Source organism: Salvelinus sp. IW2-2015, linkage group LG33 (genome assembly GCF_002910315.2).
Source record: "Salvelinus sp. IW2-2015 linkage group LG33, ASM291031v2, whole genome shotgun sequence".
Lineage (NCBI taxonomy): Eukaryota > Metazoa > Chordata > Actinopteri > Salmoniformes > Salmonidae > Salvelinus > Salvelinus sp. IW2-2015.
Window position 1 is genome coordinate 34,987,495 of NC_036872.1, and position 23,677 is coordinate 35,011,171.

The following is a 23,677-nucleotide window of genomic DNA, read 5'->3' on the forward strand; positions in this document are numbered from 1 at the left end:
AATGCGCTTACAGACTGGCTGCGGTCATCGTCAAAAGTTCTGGGAGTAGGGCGGCAGGTGGAAAACGAAAGAGGCGGCAACATTTTAAATTAGCTGAAGTCTTGAACATCCGCTACGCATAGTGGACCAWTTTTTTTTATGACAACTTTCGAGCTGACAACCCGGGACCGCTGGTCTCTACACACGGTAGGCAAATATTCTTGCGGTTCAMTTGCCGTTTACAGTGGCCCATGTGCAAATCGCCTTTATAGAGCGAWTGAAATGTAAAGGTAATGCCCAATTGAGCCGACATGACKTTTACTGTGAATGCAGTCTCTGCTAAGGTGGGAACATTGCCTTTAAAATGTCAATCRTGCTACAAAGCAGATCAGCGCTACRGATTTAAATCGAGCYCTAGGGTCCTCTACAGGGACGTCACTCGCCCTGAAGTCAAATGTGGCAGTGGCTCAAGAAGTCACAAGCTAGATTGTTGCTCCCTCCGTTCGTAGCACAGTTGACTTGATACCTGAGGGAGAGTGGCATCACACCATGGCAACTTGTACTTCACATCTGTTAAACAGAGATGGAAATATCTCAATGTTCCTTGAATGATTCTCTGTAGCCTAGCACAGAACTCTAAACTACTGTTTACTCCTCTGGCTTAAGTGGGAGTGGCAAGGACTTCTCATGCTGTAACTATTATATCTGAACACACTTCAATCTTCAGAACAAACTAAGTGGAAATCTGTTTTATATCTGTACCACTCAGATCAATTTGATATAGTGAGGSGAGTTTCTTCAGGTTCAACATAATGTGGGCAAAGTGTTCCAAATGTCAGCACTTCAGGTGTTATTCTGTCACCGTATCAGGGCAGAAACAGAGTAGAGGACMGGAGCAGAGGACAAGAGGAGTGGAGGAGAACGTGTTAGTTACCTTGCGGTGCAGTAGCTGTGGCTGGGGTCCACCTCCTCCCTCGATGTCAAAGCGGACCTTGTTGAAGAGGGCCACTGCATACTGTTGCTCATACAGACGGCTAAACTCTCCAATCACCTCGCCTGTCCTGGCTGCGGGAGGAAGGAWGGTCAGGGGTGTATTAGGGGACATGAAACACTCAATGTTGAAGATATGGASTCATGTCAGCTCTATTCATAATATTTCTACACTTCTATCTGAATGTTCTGTAATGCTACATCCCTGAACAGACCCGAGATGTTGCAAATCAATCGTATGACGACATTCCCTGTCAATAGTGATGTATTAGTCAGTGTATTCTTCATTCACGTGTTATGTAACAGTCTGAATGCAAAGGGTCGCCTTTTGCCGGTTACCGCGATCACTATTTACTACGCTTAATGTAAAAAAAATAATGACCACAATTCACATGGTCCTTTATCAGAATGTAATGCAAACACTGCCGTGTGGACAGAGTTAGCCTTCAGTTCAGCATTTCAATATTTAACTCCAAAATGGAGTTGACATGGCAACAAACCTGGCACACTATCAACCCGTTTGTGAAACTGAAAAGGCCTGACTTCAAAGTTACACCCCTGGACCATCAACAAACCAGTTTAGCGCTCTGTTAGTGTGACTACGGGCCATTCTGGCTTAGACATGGCTTACTTAGGTTTCTGGTGTTAAATCGGTCTGTCTACCTCAGAGAGAAAGGAATAAAGATAATCTGTTTGGTTTTTACCATCCCCTTTATTTAGAGAGAGTGGTGCTGTAAAACGTAGCGAGGAGGAATGGTCTGCTGGCAGGGTAGAGGGAGACTGTAACGTAGCTAGCGTAGGGAGAATGGTCTGCTGGCAGGGTAGAGGGAGACGGTTAACGTAGCATAGGGAAGGAATGGTCTGCTGGCAGGGTAGAGGGAGACTGTAAACGTAGCGTGGGAGGATGGTCTGCTGGCAGGGTAAGGGAGACTGTAAACGTAGCATAGGGAGGAATGGTCTGCTGGCAGGGTAGAGGGAGACTGTAAACGTAGCGTAGGGAGGAATGGTCCTGGCAGGTAGAGGGAGACTGTAAACGTAGCGTAGGGAGGAATGGTTCTGCTGGCAGGGTAGAGGGAGACTGTAACGTAGCGTAGGGAGGAATGGCCTGCTGGCAGGGTAGAGGGAGACTGTAACGTAGCGTAGGGAGGAATGGTCTGCTGGCAGGGTAGAGGGAGACTGTAAACGTAGCGTAGGAGGGAATGGTCTGGGCAGAGGGTAGAGGGAGGACTGTAAACGTAGCGTAGGGAGGAATGGTCTGCTGGCAGGGTAGAGGAGACTGTAAACGTAGCATAGGGAGGAATGGTCTGCTGGCAGGGTAGAGGGAGACTGTAAACAGTAGCGTAGGGAGGAATGGTCTGCTGGCAGGGTAGAGGGAACTGTAAACGTAGCGTAGGGAGGAATGGGTCTGCTGGCAGGGTAGAGGGAGACTGTACAACGTAGCGTAGGAGAATGGTCTGCTGGCAGGGTAGAGGGAGACTGTAAACGTAGCGTAGGGAGGAATGGTCTGCTGCAGGGTAGAGGGAGACTGTAAACGTAGCGTAGGGGGAATGGTCTGCTGGCAGGGTAGAGGGAGACTGTAACGTAGCGTAGGGAGAATGGGTCTGCTGGCAGGGTAGAGGGAGACTGTAAACGTAGCGTAGGGAGGAATGGTCTGCTGGCAGGGTAGAGGAGACTGTAAACGTTAGCGTAGGGAGGAATGGCTGCTGGGGGGAGGGTCAGGGTAGAGGGAGACTGTAAACGTAGCGTAGGGAGGAATGGTCTGCTGGCAGGGTAGAGGAGACTGTAAACGTAGCGTAGGGAGGAATGGCTGCTGGCAGGGTAGAGGGAGACTGTAAACGTAGCGTAGGGAGGAATGGTCTGCTGGCAGAGGTAGAGGGACGACTGTAAACGTAGTCTAGGGAGGAATGGTCTGCGGCAGGGTAGGGAGACTGTAAACGTAGCGTAGGGAGGAATGGTCTGCTGGCAGGGTAGAGGAGAGTAAACGTAGCGTAGGGAGGAATGGTCTGCTGGCAGGGTAGAGGGGAGACTGTAAACGTAGCATAGGGAGGAATGGTCTGCTGGCAGCAGGTAGGAGACTGTAAACGTAGCGTAGGGAGGAATGGTCTGCGGCAGGGTGAGGGAGACTGTAAACGTAGCGTAGGGAGGAATGGTCTGCTGGCAGGGTAGAGGGAGACTGTAAACGTAGCGTAGGGAGGAATGGTCTGCTGGCAGGGTAGAGGGAGACTGTAAACGTAGCGTAGGGAGGAATGGTCTGCTGGCAGGGTAGAGGGAGACTGTAAACGTAGCGTAGGGAGGAATGGTCTGCTGGCAGGGTAGAGGGAGACTGTAAACGTAGCGTAGGAGAGAATGGTCTGCTGGCAGGGTAGAGGGAGACTGTAAACGTAGCGTGGGAGGAATGGTCTGCTGGCAGGTAGAGGGAGACTGTAAACGTAGCGTAGGGAGGAATGGTCTGCTCGGCAGCGGTAGAGGGGACTGTGATAAACGAGCGTAGGGAGGAATGCCTGCTGGCAGGATAGAGGGAGACTGTAAACGTAGCGTAGGGAGGAATGGTCTGCTGGCAGGGTAGAGAGGAGACTGTAAACGTAGCGTAGGGAGGAATGGCCTGCTGGCAGGAGTAGAGGGAGACTGTAAACGTAGCGTAGGGAGGAATGGTCTGCTGGCAGGGTAGAGGGAGACTGTAAACGTAGCGTAGGAGGAATGTCTGCTGGCAGGGTAGAGGGAGACTGTTAACGTAGCGTAGGAGGAATGGCCTGCTGGCAGGGTAGAGGAGACTGTAAACGTAGCGTAGGAGGAATGGTCTGCTGGCAGGTAGAGGGAGACTGTAAACGTAGCGTAGGAGGAATGGCTGCTGGCCAGGGTAGAGGAGACTGTAAACGTAGCGTAGGGAGGAATGGTCTGCTGCAGCAGTAGAGGAGACTGTAAACGTAGCGTAGGGAGAATGGCTGCTGGCAGGTAGAGGGAGACTGTAAACGTAGCGTAGGGAGGAATGGCTGCTGGCAGGGTAGAGGGAGACGTTAAACGTAGCGTAGGGAGGAATGGCTCTGCTGGCAGGGGTAGAGGAGACTGTAAACGTAGCGTAGGGAGGAATGGCTGCTGGCAGGGTAGAGGGAGACTGTAAACGTAGCGTAGGGAGGAATGGCCTGCTGGCAGGGTAGAGGGAGACTGTAAACGTAGCGTAGGGAGAATGGTCTGCTGGCAGGTAGAGGGAGACTGTAAACGTAGCGTAGGGAGGAATGGCCTGCTGGCAGGGTAGAGGGAGACTGTTAACGTAGCGTAGGGAGATGTCTGCTGCAGAGGTGAGAGAGGAGACTGTTAACGTAGGCGTAGGGAGGAATGGCTGCTGGCAGGGTAGAGGGAGACTGTAACGTAGCGTAGGAGGATGGTCGGTGCAGAGGTAGAGGGAGACTGAAACGTAGCGTAGGGAGGAATGGTCTGCTGCAGGTAGAGGGAGACTGTTAACGTAGCGTAGGGAGGAATGGCTTGCTGGCAGGGTAGAGGGAGGACTGAAACGTAGCGTAGGGAGGAATGGCCTGCTGGCAGGTAGAGGGAGACTGTAACGAATAGCGTAGGAGGAATGGTCTGCTGGCAGGGTAGAGGGAGACTGTAAACGTAGCGTAGGAGGAATGGCTGCTGGCAGGGTAGAGGGAGACTGTAAACGTAGCGTAGGAGGAATGGTCTGCTGCAGGGTAGAGGGAGGACTGTAAACGTAGCGTAGGGAGGAATGGTCTGCTGGCAGGGTAGAGGGAGACTGTAAACGTAGCGTAGGGAGGAATGGTCTGCTGGCAGGTGTGAGGGAGACTGTAAACGTATGCGTAGGGAGAATGGTCTGCTGGCAGGGTAGAGGGAGACTGTAAACGAGCGTAGGGAGGAATGGTCTGCTGGCAGGGTAGAGGAGATGTAAACGATAGCGTAGGGAGGAATGGTCTGCTGGCAGGGTAGAGGGAGACTGTAAACGTAGCGTAGGGAGGAATGGTCTGCTGGCAGGGTAGAGGGAGACTCAGGCTCAGTGGTTCACCCTCTTCCAGAGAAAGAGTCAGGAGGGATAGCTGGAACCAGGTCAGGCGTAAGGGGACAGAACAGCACCTGCGTTCCAGATGGCACTCTATTCCCTAAATAGCACACTACTTTTACTCTGGTCAACATAGTGCATTATATAGGGAACAGGGTGCCATTTGGGACGCAAACCACGGCTTGTGTTCTCCCATCTACTGCTCTGTGGACCAATCATATTCTAATACCACAAACCAACCCATAACCCTTCAGGACAGCTGAAAACCATCATTATCCACACTCTGGAGATACAATTATTCAGTATACCAGAGTGCTTACAAACAAGGGTGAATAGGTCAGTGATCTACAGTACATACGTCAAACTATAAATTACAAAATTGGCTAAATATATATTTTTGATACAGCACTTCTACAGGAAATAGTCTAATGTTCAACAGTTGTAATTATAACTGGAGCAGAGATCATCTTCCTCTGATCCCATCTGTTCTGCATTGCAGTTATGAAATGTTTATTTTACTGTAAGAGAGTAGAGGTGGTTGGGGGGGGAATGATGAGAGATAGCCTCAGATCAGATTAGCTTTCTAAAGACTACTGTAACTGAAGCCTCTGGTAAAGCCAAAAGGCAGTCAGTCAGAGTCTGGGGGGACTTGAGTCATAGGACCATAGAAACATAATCACTCAATGGAACTAATGGCTGATTCCATTTCTATGAACTRGACTAAAGAATGATGCTCAGGAACTAAGTCATGGGGAGGGATAACAGGCGGCAGATCACCAACATGGGTTGTCCACTATTATTAACATGTAGGAGAGACAGGAGAACAGTACAGTCCACCATGAGCCACTCCCCRTGGCCTTGAAACAGACCTTCCATAACATCTAACAGGTGCAACTCTTACATTTCCACTCCATCCTTTGTGCTCCCACTGCCTCCAGAGTGGATCGAGCAGAGACTTTTAGGGCAGCCATTCATAGCTGCATCACTGTTAGTGTAGTGACTCACAAACCATCCTGAACAAACATCCTGACTGACAACAGAGTACAAAACTGCACATTGCTGCACCACTCCCAGGTAGCCCAAATCCATCCAGTCACCAGAGATGGTTTCTCAAGGTCATTTCCATCTGAAAGGACCCATGAACACCAACAAGCGAAGTTCAACACTAGCATGTCAAATGAAGTGTCATTTAAAAAAAATATATATATTAAGGCATATTTAAATGTTTCACCATTGTCTATCCTAAAAATGTGGAATAAGCAAAGGCTTTGATTTCTGGGGGGTTCTTCCAATAAGTGTGTTTTTGTCAAATTCTGTATAAATTGTTAAAAGTAGTCCTTGTGCAGAGTGTTGTATTGTTTAACTTTGAAAATCAATGGTCTTTGATTGGCATACATTTTAAGTGCTAAATTTAAAAAATGAGTCTCAGCGCATTTCTGTTATCATGGAATTTCCCTGAACTCAACTCTCCCACAGATTCTGCAGCATCTGTGTTTGTGACAGCTATTCAGTCTCACGTAGTTCACCTCCTTTATGTAGCGAGTCTAATGCACCAACTTTTCTGCAGTAAAATTAAGTGTAAGAATAAAACAGAGAAGTCAATAAATGTTGTTCAATTAAGCATTGAGTGGTCTGTAAGGTTCGAATAGCCAGAGGTGGTAATACTGGACAGAAATAAGATGAGTCTGAGGAATGTCTTGGCAGTGGTGGGCCTGGCCAGCTGGCCRACTTGGAAGTCTCTGTGGAATGTAACCATAAATAAGAAAGCTCAGTCARGGAGGAAAGAGAAAGTCCAGTGTCTTCATCACAGTGCTACTAACTGAACAAAACCTGGAAATGAGTTCAATGGTTATGGTCCYATTAAAGGGTTAGCGATGTTTGAACTGTTTCTGATGAAAAGCTCAACCAGGGAGCGGGAGAGAGAGGGGGCCTGGGTCTCAATGTAGTCTACAGCAGTTATTAGGACAATCAAGTTGGCTGAGCAAACCATTCACTCAATGACAGTGTGACAATCAAATTYGTCATATGTGGGGAGTGTGGAAAAGAGTCACTTTTGAGAGCTTGTGACAGGCATGAGGAGTACAAACCACAAGATAAGTGTTTGTACGTGTGCACATCACTTGATTGAGTCACACAGACGTGCCACTCATCTCAAACATGACACAAGAATAGATATCCTGATGAAATGAGACGAACAGACCGGCAGTGTTTATCCCGACTATTATCATTGTAACAACGTAACACACAGAGCACTCTGTATGACTTTGGCAGACTTAATAAACACTACAGAGAATCAGTGAGGTGCGAGTGGTTGGTTTGGCGGCATGACACAGCTGACATACTCCCAACACTGTCCTTTGAGTTACTCTGTTGTTTTGAAGTGAGGCATGATCACATGGTGAGAGGAACCAGTGGACCTCTTGAGCAAAGAAAAACATGTATTSATCTCAGTCCATTATGCTTAGTAGACAGCATGAAGGAGCTGAACTGGCAGATAATACAGTCCCTGTTCAACTGGCCTCAACTGCCTTTCAGGATACACTTGAATAAACTTCCCTGCAACTCATGTTCKGTGAAGGAACGTCTGGTTCAACTGAGAACTTCTGACGAAGCAGCCAACTCTCCGACCTTGTGTCTGTTGACGCTGTTCCCAAACTTCAGCAGAATCAAAAATAAACTTGTCAGCCTCATGTTGTGTGAAAACTAGCATACAGTATCATGGGCCTCAGAGTTGACAAGACCAATCTCATAATCCCCAACTCCACCGTGTCCTAGAGGTCTGGAGCATGAGTGGGGGAAACGTGATGTTCAGATGGGTTTGTGTGTGTTCTCTCTGCAGTGCGAGGATGGGTGAGGGTTCTTTCTTCATGTAGTTAGGACTGTGGGCTGATGGAGTGTCTCTCTGTCAGAGTGGTGAGGGGGAGGAAGGCAGGGAAGGTGCTGCTGACTGGGCATGAGGGGCCATGTGAGGGAAGACAGCAACAGCTCTCAAGAACAGAGGGAAGAAGTTGAAGAACAAAATGAGCTGACAGMGCATGCACAAAAACACTAGATCCAGGCCTGTGTCCTAAAATGGCACCCTATCGCCTTTATAGTGCACTATATAGTAGGGAGGGGAATTGCCAGGGACCTCACGATAATTAGATGCCGATACAATATTTATTGCAATTCTCTTGATTCTATATTTATTGCAATTTGATGTCCCGAACTTATTGCTCACTATATGTCTGCTGCAGAGAGAGAGCATGAAAAAAAAAAATGAGTTTCAGTCAGGGAAATAAAAAAGTACTGAAAACATGTTTTGCTGTCAATTTTAAAGAAAAGATGTGGAACAAGCTATAGGATGAAAAATACCAGAGTTTGTGCCGGTACAGCCGACTAGCACTAGATAACGCTGCTTATCAACAACAAAACATTATTGCTATAACATTGTTTCAAAAATAATACCGCAATATTATATACTCCCCCCCCCCCCCCCCATGGGCTCTGGTCAAAAGTAATACTCTATATTGGAGACGCAAGCCGTTTGACAGATGATTCATCAGACCCAGCTAATCCAGTGTCTACCAGAAGCAGTGCAGGACATCCATGGTGTACTCACTGTCATCATTACTCACTGATGTAGATGGTAGAGCGAAAGAAAAAGGAGTACTTCTAAATGTACGGTCTTCTACGTTCTATTGTATATACACTGAGTAAATGGGCTCGAGTTAAAACAGTGACATACACGTGTCAGCATACATTGCTATAATGCTTTTGATGTATTATAGAGGGCTAGTATATGGTTCTGTAACGGCATTATACAGGACTGTCGACTAACCAAATTAGGAGGCACAAAATACCAATTGAAGTGGATCAAGAGGGCCTTAATTCAAATCACACATAATTCAGTCAGATACAATATGCTTTAGTGCACAGACTGAAGAGAATCCATCCTTCTGTGCAAGTGTACAGTCTGGCTACTATAGGGAGTTGATGGGGATACATTATTTCCTGTTTAGGTAGGAAGTCCAGGTCAATGTTTTGTGTATAGTATACTACAAGGTTGATCTCTACACCGATGTCAAGCAGTAACACTTAGGGTCATTAGGTCATCGCCCTATTAGCCTCCTTTATGTTCCCTTACATCCACTTTGATGGAGAAGAACTGATAGAAGAGCTGAAGAGACAGGTGAGTATCTGAAGCCCTATCTGCACAGGACACTAGTATTACTATGGAACGTCGGTTATGTCATTATTACCCCAGCAGGTCCGTTTTTCCAGAAGACGATTCCGACGGGATTAGTTTTACTAAACTGCCCGTCATTCTTTTTTTCCCCTCATTCACAATTGATCATTATGACGGAAGCCTGGAGGCTCTTCTAGGTGTGAAGATATTTAATATGTCTAGGGACATCCTAATATTGGCCTAATGGCCTTCAGTTTGGAGAAAGTCCAAATAATAATGCATATCAATAAGAACCATAAACTGTAACCTACGCAGACATTTAATTAAGTGACATATTTGTCAATGTATCAATTCATTGACACGATATCGTCCACACCATCTTTTAAAAGAGAAGAATGGCACTAGGAAGGTTGATATATTACAGAACAGATCATTCATCTGTAGGCTTTGTGCAGAGCACTTTGTTTTAAGCATCAGTTTGTTCCCATGTTCTTACCCAAACTGAGTGCAGCACCTGTCCAACTAATATCCCTCAAAAACACAGGGACAACTAGTCACACATGTTAAGTATCATCAGAGTATCCCCCAGTAAAACATATCCCGTCCAAATAGGGCTAAAGCTGCATTACTGTAAGTCTAGCTGACGCTGTGTTGTGTTGTTCATTCATTTGGAGTGTTGTCATGTCCCAGCCTAGAATAATTGTCTTGGGGGCCTCAACAGTGCTGAGTCTGGGTAACAGAAGGGTTTCTGCATACCATCCTGTCATGTTCCAATGCCTCACTGGAGAAGGCTGTTCTCAAAAGGCACCCTATTCCCTATACACACACACACACACACTGCTTTAGACCAGAACAATTCTTTAGCAGCCACAGCTTTACATAAAATCCACTAACTTCTTTAGTTAAGTGYATGTTAAAAGATTCTACACACTACCTACTCATTTAAGGGTTTTTCTTTATTTTTACCATTTTCTACATTGTAGAATTATAGTATAGATATCAAAACTATGAAATAACATATGGAATCATATAGTAAGAAAAAAAGTTWAACATATCAAAATGTGTTATATTTGAAATTCTTCAAATAGCCACCCTTTGCACACTCATGGCACTCTCTCAACCAACTTCACCAGGAATGCTTTTCCAACAGTCTTGAAGGARTTCCCACATATGCTGAGCACTTGTTGGCTGCTTTTCCTTCACACTGTGATCCAACTCATCCCAAACAATCTCAATTTAAATTGAGGTCAGGTGATTGTGGAGGCCAGGTCATCTGATGCAGCACTCCTCCACTCTTCTTGGTAAAATAGCCCTTACACAGCCTGGAGGTGTGTTGGGTCATTGTCCTGTTGAAAAACAAAATGATAGTCCCGCTAAGCCCAAACCAGGTGGGATGGCGTATCTCTGCAGAACGCTGTGGTAGACATGCTGGTTAAGTGTGCCTTGAATTCTAAATAAATCACAGGTGGTGTCACCAGCCAAGCACCACCACACCAAAACACCTCCTCCTACATGCTTTACGGTGGGAAATACACATGCAGAGATCATCCGTTCACCCACACCCCGTCTCACAAAAACACGGCGGTTGGAACCAAACATCTCAAATGTGGACTCCAGACCAAAGGACAAATTTCCACCGGTCTAATGTCCAATGCTCRTGTTTCTTGGTCCAAGTAAGTCTCTTCTCCTTATTGGTGTCCTTTAGTGGTTTCTTTGCAGCAATTCGACCATGAAGGCCTGATTCACACAGTCTCCTCTGAACAGTTGATGTTGAGATGTGCCTGTTACATGAACTTTGTGAAGCATTTATTTGGGCTGCAATCTGAGGCTGGTAACTAATGAACTTATCCTCAGCAGCAGTGGTAAGTCTGGGTCATCCTTTCCTGTGGCTGTCCTCATGAGAGCCAGTGTCATCATAGCGCTTGATGGTTTTTGCGACTGCACTTGAAGAAACTTTCAAAGTTCTTGAAATGTTTCATATTGACTGACCTTCATGTCTTAAAGTAATGATGGACTGTCGTTTTTCTTCGTTTAATTGAGCTGTTCATGCCATAATATGGACTTGGTCTTTCACCAAATAGGGCCAATGTCWAGAGTGTGCAAAGCTGTCATCAAGGCAAAGGATGGCTTTTTAAAGAATCTCAAATATTTTGATTTGTTTAACACTTTTTTGGTTACTACATGATTCCATATGTGTTATTTCATAGTGTTGATGTCTTCACTATTATTCTACAATGTAGAAAATAGTAAAAAATAAATTACAACCCTTGAATGAGTAGGTGTTCCAAAACTTTGGACCGGTAATGTAGCCAACTGTGGGGAAATATTGAATTCAAGTCAACTTTTTTTGAACTCTTGTCTTCCACAGACAAATAGAATCGTATCTTTCTCAGGTCAACACAGAGCTTTAGAAAAACATTCCAATGAGATAGTCCCATAGACTGACTCACACACTTACACCCTGCTCTGCTGTCATCAAAAGCAGAGGGGGAGTGTGTTTTAATGTTTGATTTAATGTGTGTAATGGCATAAACAGGGTAAATGGGCCCTGACGGGATTAGCCTAGATGTGTTGGACCATGTTGCCAGTGAGATAATAGCTAACCCATGGGTGTTTCTGCTACCTGTTCTTTCAAACAGACCTCTGTCCTCAAAAGGGTGTGGGTTGGAGAGAGAGAGCGCGAGAGAGAGAGAGCACAAGAGACAGCGCGAGAGAGAGAGAGCGCCCCGCCTTGCCAGGCCACGAAAACCACCCTTTTAGCAGCCCACCACTCCCCACAGTGAAACCCTAAAACAACCCTGCCTCTTTCAGCCACAAGGAAACATTGCACATGAGCATTTCTGGTATTCCAGCCCACACCCACTGACCGGTGATTCTCAAGTTACTTACAAGGACATACTCTTGAACATGCCACCAACTAAACAAAGTGAACACAATCTAAAACAGGAAAGAAATGGTTAGTGGTGACCTCCATCGASAGATTACTGAAGACAACAATAGTCATGACATTCAGTCTTGAACAAGGCCATGGATATAGAGAAAGGACAGGAGAGACACACACACACACACGGCACATAATGAACACTTCAGGGCTTGAAAGAATACCTTGGCGTCTTCAGGCCTTTGACACCCAGTACTTTAGAGCCTAGGAGACTACATGCAGCCCAAGCTCAGAGTTTCCCCAGTCACASATGCGTTTTTTCATGCATTCCTGGAATTCCACTTATGATACACAAGTCTCTGGATTGGCTGGCCAAGACATTAAAAGTATCACTCCAAATCCTAGAACATTGCTGCCTGGTTTCCCTCTTATCCACAAGGACCACTCCCTCAGATGCTTCCCTGATCAAGGCATAGGGGAAGACTTTAATCTTCAGTCAAAGGTTTCCCCATCCTTCAGATTTTCACTGGTAGTTCTTCATATTGATTTATATTGTCTGCAGCTTTATTTATGAAATGTCCATAGACCGGGAATGCTGGAACTGATTTTGATACCGGACAGTAAAATGCTCTGTGCCTGAAACCAGTGAGGTTCTTCTTAGGGTGAAGATGCTTTAAATACTCAATGAAAAACATAAGCAGTGATGTGTTAAGCTAAGCATTGATACTGAATGTCAATGTTGGGAGCATACTTTCCCTCATATAGCCCACCACACCCTCCTAAATCTTATTCCACTATGATCAAGGCCCATCCTCTCAGCTGCCAGACTGGACACGTTTCTACAGGCACATCCATGAAACTGTCMTACAGCCTGCTGCACAAGAGCCTAATCAGACAGTCAGATAAAACTCAGTTCTTATGCTCATCCTGGCCACAGCCTGGCCTATGGTTTTCGCACAGCTAAAGAATCATTCATTTACAGTCAAAAAAATAAAATAAAAAGGTGGAGCGGGTAGAGATCTTCAAGTTCCTCAGTGGCCACCTCACTAAGGATCCATCATGGTCCACACACACCAACACAGTAATGAAGAAGGCACAACATCTCTTCCCCCTCAGGAGCCTGAAAAGATGTGTCATGGGCAATCAGATTCTCAAAAAGTTCTACAGCTGCACCATTAAGTGCATTCTGACTGGCTGCGTCRCCACTTGGCATGGCAACTGCTTGGCATCCGACCGCAAGGCGTTACAGGGGGTAGTGCGTATGGCCCAGTACATCACTGGGGCAGAGGTCCCTGCCATCCAGGACTTCTATACCAGGCAGTGTCATAGGAAGGCCCTAAAAAGGCCCTAAAAAACTCCAGCCAACCTAGTCATAGACTGTTCTCTCTTCTACCTGTCTCTTATACACATCTAGATGTGTATAAGAGACAGGTTATTACCTCATACCCCTGCACATCCACTCAGTACTGGTACTCCTTGTATATAGCCATGTTATTACCTCATACCCTTGCACATCCACTCAGTACTGGTACTCCTTGTATATAGCCATGTTATTACCTCATACCCTTGCACATCCACTCAGTACTGGTACTCCTTGTATATAGCCATGTTATTACCTCATACCCCTGCACATCCACTCAGTACTGGTACTCCTTGTATATAGCCATGTTATTACCTCATACCCCTGCACATCCACTCAGTACTGGTACTCCTTGTATATAGCCATGTTATTACCTCATACCCCTGCACATCCACTCAGTACTGGTACTCCTTGTATATAGCCATGTTATTGTTACACGTTTTACTGTATTATTTCCTCTCTCTCTGCATTGTTGGGAATGGCACGTAATACTAACTGTTGGTCCACACCTGTTGTTTACAAAGCATGTGACAAATACAACAAAAATGTTTTTGAAAAAAAGTAACAACTTCCCCCCTCCCTAAACCATGCCGCTGTGTTTTACCCCAATAACGTTCTGTTCAGGACTATGAATAGGCTATATGTGGTAATACTAAATTGTGGGAACTGGGCTGGAAATTGAATGGATGGAATTAGTTCCTAGATGACAGAAACGAACGTGGTGTAGGCTACCTTTGGCTCTTCATGAGGGCACCCCAGGGAACTACAGTGTTTCCCTTCAGTGCTACATTCAATTGTTGGCAACATTGACGTTGAAGGCTACTGTTCAGTTTTAGTTCTTATTCACCCATTTATGATCCGTCGCCTACACACACACACACTGATGCGTTACTGTGGTAAGGGCAAACATTGACAAAATCCCAACCCACCCACTCACCTGTAAGGATCTCCTGCTTGCCCTCATCCAGGTGCCTCGAAATCACGTCTCCCACAGCGACAAATGCAATTTCGCTTTTACCACAGTAACGCATCAGTGTGTGTAATCCCAACCCACCCACCCACTCACCTGTAATGATCTCCCGTTTGCCCTCATCCAGGTGGCTCGAAATCACGTCTCCCATAGCGACAAATACAACTTAATCCAATGACAACTCTCCCGTTCGTTTCAAAGGCAAATAGAACACACAAATCTACCAACACAGAAACAAGTGAACACAGCAACAGATTTGAACTCTGGTGCCCCCTTCTCACCCTTACCTAAACCGCCAACATAAYGTGATTAGTGAGATTGGAGTGCGAGCGGGAAAGAGCAGAGTTGAGCTGAGCACAAGGCTGCCGTCTATTATTTCGCATTGAGTAAGGGAGACACACCCTCAATGTGAGYTCATATGCCAGTGAGGGGATTTGATTAATGCCCCGGGTGAACCGGGTTAGCGTTGATTCCATTCGTTTTGGAACGGTGCTGCCTTCCGGGCGTGATGGCTAGGTTAAGCACGTGGAGTAATGAGTAACGTCAGTATAACATTATGTAAATCATTGGTAGGATTCTGTTTTCACATGCGGAAGATTTTTATTTAGATAAAATGGCTTTATCAGCCTTTCCAATTAAAACTAGTTTGAAAATGCAAACACAGGTCTATATTTTTGGAAAATAGATTTATATTTCTGAACGAWGCATCTTGCTGCCTTGTAGACATGACGAGCAGTACCGCATACGCTGCTGTTCGATTTGAGATGGGCGCTCCTCGCTCGCCGATTTTTCCTGTTCACGTTACTGGAAAAGCCTACTACACTTAATCAAACTCCCTCAGTCTAATTTCTTTAGGCAAGCAAAGGTGTGGCTTCGACAGAAGTATGATTGGTAAAGCCAATTCGTTACTATCAAGGGCGCGTCAAGAGATCGCGCTAGCGTCAAGAGATCGCGCTATGGTCTGTTTACTTTTGCCTCGCGACTATTCCAGAATTTGTAGCTGGAAGAGGGAGCCTAAAGAGTTTCCATAGTAATTTTACGATATGTAAAGTGCTTGAATGAAATTAAACTACGTTTGAACTATAAGCCAAACTGCTGTGCTTAGTTATTACGCTACAATAGAAATGACCTTAAATTTAGCCTAGCGGTTAGATTGGGCCACTAACGAAAAGGTCGGTAGTTCGAATCCCCGAGCCGACAAGGTGAACAATCGGTCGATGTGCCCTTGAGCAAGGCACTTAACGCTAATTGCTCCAGGTTAGGCGTTGATAATGGGTGGATTCGATTACGCTGAGCCTCTTACAAAAGTGTTACATTATGTGAAATGCATTACTAAATGTGTAATCAACATTAATCCTACACTTTTTTAAATACAAAAACAAACATTTGATTAATACAATATTTAATCAGTCACCTTCAAATGAAGGGGGTGRTGACGCAATCTTTGCAAGAGGGAGGGAATATGATTTCATTGGTCCTCAACTCTCGGCTCAGTCGTTTCAGTCAGGGAAATTGTGCTTTCAAGACAACTGGGAACTCGGACAAATAAGAGGTCAAAATATGACGTCAGTGGTCTTCAGGTCGRAAAGTGGGAGCTTTCGAAAGAGGCCCGACGTCCCGACTTGGAATTCCGAGTTGGATAACAGTTTAAAATATATTTTTTCTAGGTCGGAGCTCGWTTTTTCCGTGTTCCCAGTTATCTTGAACACTCGGAAGTCGGAGATTTCCGAGTTTCTATTTTTCTTGAACGCGACATTTTTGGAGTTAGCCTGCCAAATAGCCGGTTAATTATCTTTTCCATTAAATATAGGCTATGCTTGAATTGTCTAACTTGTTTTYATTGAGCAGGCATATAAAGCGTGTTTATCAAAAGCAATCACTTTTTCATGTTAAAACACAGACTGCTACATAACTCCACGTGCTTAATTACGTCGCTTTTGTTTTGAGACAACTTYGCTATGGGTTTGAATAGGGCACATGGCTCAGGCCCCGGAGGCAACTCAGTTCCAAAACAAATGCGATCAACTTTCACCCGCTGCAAAACACGCCTACCCAGGTGCTCGGGACAGTTTAATAGAATTTCCTCAATGGCTGACCGTGGCCCTGTAGGGGGAGATGGGATATACAAAAAAMCACATTTACAATTCACACAYGTGTATAATTGCCTACTYGAAATAGGACATATATAAGCACACACACAACACTGTAGTTAATGAGTAAAACTATTTGGATTTATACTTTTTATTTATTTTTATTCAACCTTTATTTAACTAGGCAAGTCAGTTAATAATAAATTCTTATTTACAATGACGACCTACCAAAAGGCCTCGTGCGTGGACGGGATTAAAAAAATAACTATATTTATATATATATAAATATAGGACAAAACACACATCATGACAAGAGAGACAACACTACACAAATAGAGACCTAAGACAACAACATACCAAGGCAGCAACACATGACAACACAGCATGGTAGAAACACAACATGACAACAACATGATAGCAACACAACGTGGTAGCAGCACAAAACATGGTACAAACATTATTGGGCACAGACAACAGCACAACGGGCAAGAAGGTAGAGACAACAATACATCATGCAAAGCAGCCACAACTGTCAGTAAGAGTGTAGTAATCACACCTCTGGGGAGAGAGGCATTCTTACCAAACCACATGACCATTGTTTTGGAGGTGTTCAGAACAAGGTTAAGGGTAGAGAAAGATTGTTGGACACTAAGAAAGCTTTGTTGTAGAGCATTTAACACAAAATCCGGGGAGGGGCCAGCTGAGTATAAGACTGTATCATCTGCATATAAATGGATGAGAGAGCTTCCTACTGCCTGAGCTATGTTGTTGATGTAAATTGAGAAGTGCGTGGGGCCTAGGATGAAGCCTTGGGGTACTCCCTTGGTGACAGGCAGTGGCTGAGACAGCAGATTTTCTGACTTTATACACTGCACTCTTTGAGAGAGGTAGTTAGCAAACCAGGCCAAAGACCCCTTAGAGACACCCATACTCCTTAGCCGGCCCACAAAAATGGAATGGTCTACCGTATCAAAAGCTTTGGACAAGTCAATATAAATAGCAGCACAACATTGCTTAGAATCAAGGGCAACGGTGACATCATTGAGGACCTTTAAGTTTGCAGTGACACATCCATAACCYGAGCGGAAACCAGATTGCATACCAGAGAGAATACTATAGACATCAAGAAAGCCAGTCAGTTGATTATTGACAACTTTTTCCAACACTTTGATAAACAGGACATATACAGATGAGATGTACCTACTTTTCAGGTCTTCACAAAATTRGCGTGGGCCTTTTTCAAATAAGGTAGGGAGGAAGGACGCTGTTTCAATATTTTTCAATGGGAGTCATGGATAAGTGGATAGATAGGTGGAGTGTGTCTGAAAGTGTGCGTTGCGAAATAAGTGGGAGGATCATCACGAAGTGGGTGTATGGAAACCTAACAGCTAATTGGGCGGACCCGTTACTTCACAACGCCCACTTTCAGACACTCCACCTATGCAGTTAACCCAGAGAGGAAGAGGCGAAGGGAGAGGTGTTACTACGCCCAAAATCTGTTCACAAAAATAATTGAGGAATTTTGTGAGTGTCAAATTTGGTCACCAAAAATTGAATTGCTAATTTTCTATGTGAGGCTTATTTGATCAAATAGAAGTTGCATAATGGTCAGGTTCTTCTTCTTCATGTGGCTTTCTCACTGGGGGGCTCCCAGTCGAATCACTCACCTTTGGGCTATCCTCTACTCATCACTGTCTCAGCATAGGAAACTTTCTGCCCCACTTGAACTCTGGCAATCTCAACCTGTCTCTCTCTCACAGGGATTTTGGACCCCCATCTGCATGGGACACACAGTGCTTTCTCTATCCCAACTGTACACTCCCTCTGACTATGCTCTCCTGTGCATTTCTCACATCATGGGATTTCCCTTCTACACACTACTACAACATGTCAGAATCCTTGGCATCTAAAGCACCGTATGGGGTTCGGGAACATAGGCCCTCACGTAATAGCAAATATAACCTAACCTGACCTTATCAGGTAGAAACTCTGTGTCAAAGCTCAACAAGACAAAAAGCACAGGAGGCTGCTGAGAGGAGGATAGCTCATAATAATGGCTGGAATGGAGTAAATGGAATGCTATCAAAAACATGGCACCCGTGTGTTTGAGTTTGATACCATTCCATCWATTCCATTCCAGTCATTACTATGAGCTTGTACTCCCCAATTAAGGTGCCACCAACTTCCTGTGACAGACAGGGTATTCTCAGTCTCGCCATTGCCACTGACTACATTTCGAGATCCTCAAGATTCTGAAAATAGCAAGAAACCCTAAAGGTAAGATTACTTGGTTTGTATTCAGGAGACGAAGGTCTGAATTTAGCGCCATTCTTACACTTTCATCGCACCTCCTTTGCAACATTGTTGCCCTRAAGCTAGCTACGACTAGCTAGCTGTTTGTCATTCCCTGTAATGGTTAGGTTGTTATGAATGCACTGACTAAGTGGACACACGTGGCATTTTAGCAACTTTGAAAAAAAACGACTTTACATCAGAGTTGTCTGTTTTTTCATAGAGATAGAGGACTCATCATGGATATTACCCATTTTAGTATGGACATTGCCATTGAGCGCTTCCACCATTTTAAAGTAGTCAACTGGGTGGGGATTCCTATGAGTTAGGTGCAATCAGCCAATGAAGAAGAAAATGTACTGCTTTAAAATGGAGATGCTGTCACAGGCAATATAATGGCACAGATACAAAGATAAGTCCTCTATCTTATTTTTATTTTATTTAACCAGGCAAGTCAGTAAAGAACAAATTCTTATTTACAATGTCGGCCTAGGAACAGTGGAATACCTAGGATAGGATAAAGTAATCCTTCTAACCCCCCCCTCCCCCTTAAAAGAGTTAGATGCACTATTGTAAAGTGGCTGTTCCACTGGATATCATAAGGTGAATGCACCAATTTGTAAGTCGCTCTGGATAAGAGCGTCTGCTAAATGACTTAAATGTAAAATGTAAATGTTTAACAGCCTTGTTCAGGGGCAGAATGATAGATTTTTACCTTGTTAGCTCGGGGATTCTATCTAGCAACCTTTTGGTTACTTGCCCGACGCTTTAACCAGGTTGTTCACACGCATACCTGCCCTCTCATTGGCTAGTATGGTCCCACCACAGGAGGTTGGTGGCACCTAAATCGGGGAGAACGGGCTCCTGGTAATGGCTGGAGCGGACTAGATGGAATGGTATAATAGAATGGAATAGAAGCCATTCCATTCGCTCCGTTCAAGCAATTAATATGATCTATCCTCCCCTCAGCAGCCTCTACTGGGTCCCACSTGATTTCACCTGCATTCCATCTTTGAGGACACATTTTTCATTTTTAGAGTGGTCATTTGACTATCTTGTAAATATAATAGAAAATCTTTGGTTACCCATACAAGAGAGGAAGAGGCGAAGGGAAAGGGATAACAGGACCCAACAGGACCCCAACAGGACCCTTCTCCAGCAGGTGGCGTTAAAAAAAAAAGAAGCTCACCAAGTGAAGAGTTTTTGTATGGAGGTCTTCAGTGTCGAATTTGGTCAACAAAATATGTAATGGCTGATTTGCTACGCGAGGATTATTTGATCAAATATACATTTCGTATTCCTTAGCTTGTTTCGAGTGTACTGATATAAGTAGGACACGTGACATCCCGGCAACTTTGTGCCTGTTCTTCACGAGTATCTGCCCTCTCATTAGCTAGAATGGTCCCACCTGATCTTGCCTTCTCCCGACTACTTTCCATTTTTGACTACATTTATTTTTATTGTTAGAGTGGCCACTTGAGTATCTGGTCAACATAATGGATMATCTGTGCCCATACCTGTTTGAATGCCACGCGCACAAAATGAGACCGAGACCTTTGGACATCTCTAGGTAGTTTGATAATGTAGTCAATGTTTATACATTGAATTATGTATTGCACTTGCGCTGAAAATATAAAATGTAAATGTTTAATCATAATTTTTTATTAGGCTCCTGACACAACAAAATTAAAATCTGAAGTAATTTGCCTAAAAACGTTACTTTATTCTAACCCTAATGTAAAATACAGTAACTTTAACTTGATAATTAATACTCTGCAGAAAGCCAAACATATTTGTGTTAATTTAAAAGTTAGGCTATGTAATCATTAGGTATGACAGCCGAAATCGACATGGTTGTACAGTAGCCTACAGGCAAGGCGGAGGCGTAAAGGATTAGGTCTACAGTATGCTACATCGCTGTATTAGCTGAGGTCGGGTTAAGGGAGCGAGAGCGGGGGATTTAGAGACGTGTTCACTACAGAGGCATCACCATGGCACCGCTCGGACTAAAAGCCATTGTGGGAGAAAGTAAGAATATTTATTTGCATTTAACGATCAACCACCGTTATGTAGGCTAGCACTGTGTACTGCGTGGAGGTTTTTCATTTTTGACAGTAGGCTATTCTAAAAGTAATTTAGGCTATTTTAATTTGTTTGAATTACTATTTTATTTATATATCTATTTGTAAATCAAACATTATTTAAGTACATTCTTTTGCCAAAAACTTCTCGAGAAGTAGACATATTGAAAGTAAAAATCTAGTGCGTCCTGCATCCGATACGATTGCACAACGTGCGTAAAGGCGCTCAGTTCTCCTATCTTTCCTATTTCATCTGGTGGTTCCATTTATTATATTTCTCTACTGGATAGCACACTAATTGAAAGTCAATTGAGACACCAATGCAAAGAATGTATCAAAAGTCAATTATATCTTTGCAAGGATGTACACTGACCCACAGCTTATTTTATCCTGTCTGCTAGTAGGTTACAGACTGGCAGGTTGGTGGTCTTGGCTCTTCTGTTAACCTCCTGAGACACAATCGTTGTGGTTGTCTGGCTCAGGCAGACAGGAGAAGCGTAATGGAATGTGTCCCAAATGGCACCCTATTCCCTATATAGTGCACTTGACCAGAGTCATATGTGCCCATATTGTCCCTGGTCAAAAGTAGTGCACTATACAGGGAATAGGGAACCATTTGAGAGGTAGACATCATCTTTCATTCCAATGCTTCTTGTGAGTTTGTGTTGTCGCTGACTGACATGTTCATGGGGCATTGGGGCAATTACCCCTAGCTAAACCTGTTGGTTAATTGGATAGTGAATTCATTCAATGATAGACGGACAGGTTGCCTCTATAACCCTCAACCCATGTTCAAAACCACATTGTTTGAAAATCAAATCAAAATCAAATCAAATGTTATTGGTCGCATACACATATTTAGAAGATGTTATTGCGGGTGTAGYGAMATGTTTGTRTKCCTAGCTCCAATGAAGCATAGGCCTATTTCTGTTTTTTGGTAAGCTTTTGGTTTGTAGGATATATTGTCATGGGCGTTGTTACGTCACATCCTGTGGGACAGAAAGAGCCCAGAAATAGCAGCCCAGTTCTGTGGCGTAAGAGGATTGAAAGAGATTAAGCCTTGTGATTGCTATGTGTCCCTCTCACTGACTCACTCCAGTAGATAGATAGGACAGCTTTTTAATTATATATTTGAAGCTCATACCCCCTCCCTCTACTACCCTCAACATCAGCAAAACAAAGAAACTGATTGTGCACTACAGGAAACAGATGGCMGAGCACGTCCCCATCCACATCGGTGGCTGTAGTGGAGAGGGTCGAGAGCTTCAAGTTCCTCAGTGTCCCCATCACTAAGGAATTAACATGGTCCACACACACACTAACACAGTCGTGAAGAAGGCACAACACTGGCTCTTCCCACTCAGGAGCCTGAAAAGATATGGMATGGGCCCTCAGGTCCTCAAAAAGTTMTACAGCTGCACCATTGAGAGCATCTTGACTGGCTGCATCACCGCTTGGTATGGCAACTGCTTGGCATCTGACCGCAAGGTGTTACAGAGGATAGTGCGTACGGCMCAGTACATCACTGGGGCCAAGCTTCCTGCCATCCAGGACCTACAGTACCAGTCAAAAGTTTTAGAACCTATTCATTAAGATTTAATCTTTTTTTTTTGCTATTTTCTACATTGTAAAATAATAGTGAAGATGTCAAAACTATGAAATAACATATGGAATCATATAGTAAACAAAAAAGTGTTTAACAAATCAAAATACATTTTATATTTTAAATTCTTCAAAGTAGCCACCCTTTGCCTTGATAACAGCTTTGCACACTCTTGGCATTCTCTCAACCAGCTTCACCTGGAATGCTTTCCAATAGTGTTGAAGGAGTTCCCACATATGCTGAGCACTTGTTGGCTGCTTTTCCTTCACTCTGTGGACTAACTCATGCAAAACCATCTCAATTGGGTTGAGGTCGGGTGATTGTGGAGGCCAGGTCATCTGATGCAGCACTCCATCACTCTCCTTCTTGGTCAAATAGCCCTTACACAGCCTGGAAGTGTGTTGGGTAATTTGTCCTGTTGAAAAACAAATGATAGTCCTACTAAGCGCAAACCAGATGGGATGGCGTATCGCTGCAGAATACTGTGGTAGTGATGCTGGTTAAGTGTGCCTTGAATTCTAMATAAATCACTGACAATGTCACCAGCAAAGCACCCCCACACCATCACACCTTCTCCTCCATGCTTCACGGTAGGAACCACACATGCGGAGATCATCCGTTCACCTACTCTGCATCTCACAAATAMTGTACATGGCGGTTGGATCCAAAAATCTCAAATTTGGACTCATCAGACCAAAGGACATATTTCCATCGGTCTAATGTCAATTGCTTGTGTTTCTTGGCCCAAGCAAGTCKCTTTTTCTTATTGGTGGCCTTTTAGTAGTGGTTTCTTTGCAGCAATTCGACCATGAAGGCCTGATTCACGTGGTCTCCTCTGAACAGTTGATKTYGAGATGTGTCTGTTACTTGAACTCTGTGAAGCATTTATTTGGGCAAAAATTTCTGAGGCTGGTAACTCGAGTGAATTGATCCTCTCTGCAGCAGAGGTAACTCTGGGTCTTCCTGTAGCAGTCCTCATGAGAGCTAGTTTCATCATAGCGCTTCATGTTTTTTGCGACTGTACTTGAAGAACTTTCAAAGTTCTTTACATTTTCCGGATTGATTGAGCTTCATGTCTTAAAGTAATGATGGACTGTCATTTCTCTTTGCTTATTTGAGCTGTTCTTGCCATAATATGGACTTGGTCTTTTACCAAATAGGGCTATCTTCTGTATACCACCTCTACCTTTATCACAACACAACTGATTGGCTCGAACACATTAAGAAAGAAAGAAATTAAAGAAATTAACTTTT

At 44.3% G+C, this 23,677-nt stretch overlaps 2 protein-coding genes across 5 annotated transcripts in view; one reads left to right on the forward strand and one right to left on the reverse strand.

Annotated features, from left to right (window-relative positions):
* The window catches only part of niban2b (niban apoptosis regulator 2b), a 43,276-nt gene extending 28,524 nt beyond the window's left edge, over positions 1 to 14,752 (reverse strand). The window contains exons 1-2 of the mRNA XM_023978958.2: positions 14,454 to 14,752; positions 914 to 1,044 (exon numbers count right to left, since the gene is read on the reverse strand). Coding sequence (XP_023834726.1) covers positions 914 to 1,044; positions 14,454 to 14,508 — 186 coding nt within the window. The 5' untranslated portion in view covers positions 14,509 to 14,752. The remainder of the gene's footprint in view (positions 1 to 913; positions 1,045 to 14,453) is intronic.
* Positions 47 to 23,677, forward strand: part of LOC111957887 (syntaxin-binding protein 1-like) — a 46,748-nt gene continuing 23,117 nt past the window's right edge. For 2 of the 4 annotated variants that reach the window (XM_023978959.2, XM_023978960.1), the window contains exon 1: positions 20,660 to 20,767. In XM_023978959.2, the coding sequence (XP_023834727.1) occupies positions 20,731 to 20,767 (37 nt within the window). In that variant the 5' untranslated portion in view covers positions 20,660 to 20,730. Of the gene's footprint in view, positions 187 to 18,645; positions 18,725 to 20,659; positions 20,768 to 23,677 lie in introns of those variants that run through there. The other 2 variants (XM_023978961.2, XM_023978962.2) reach the window with 2 other exon arrangements.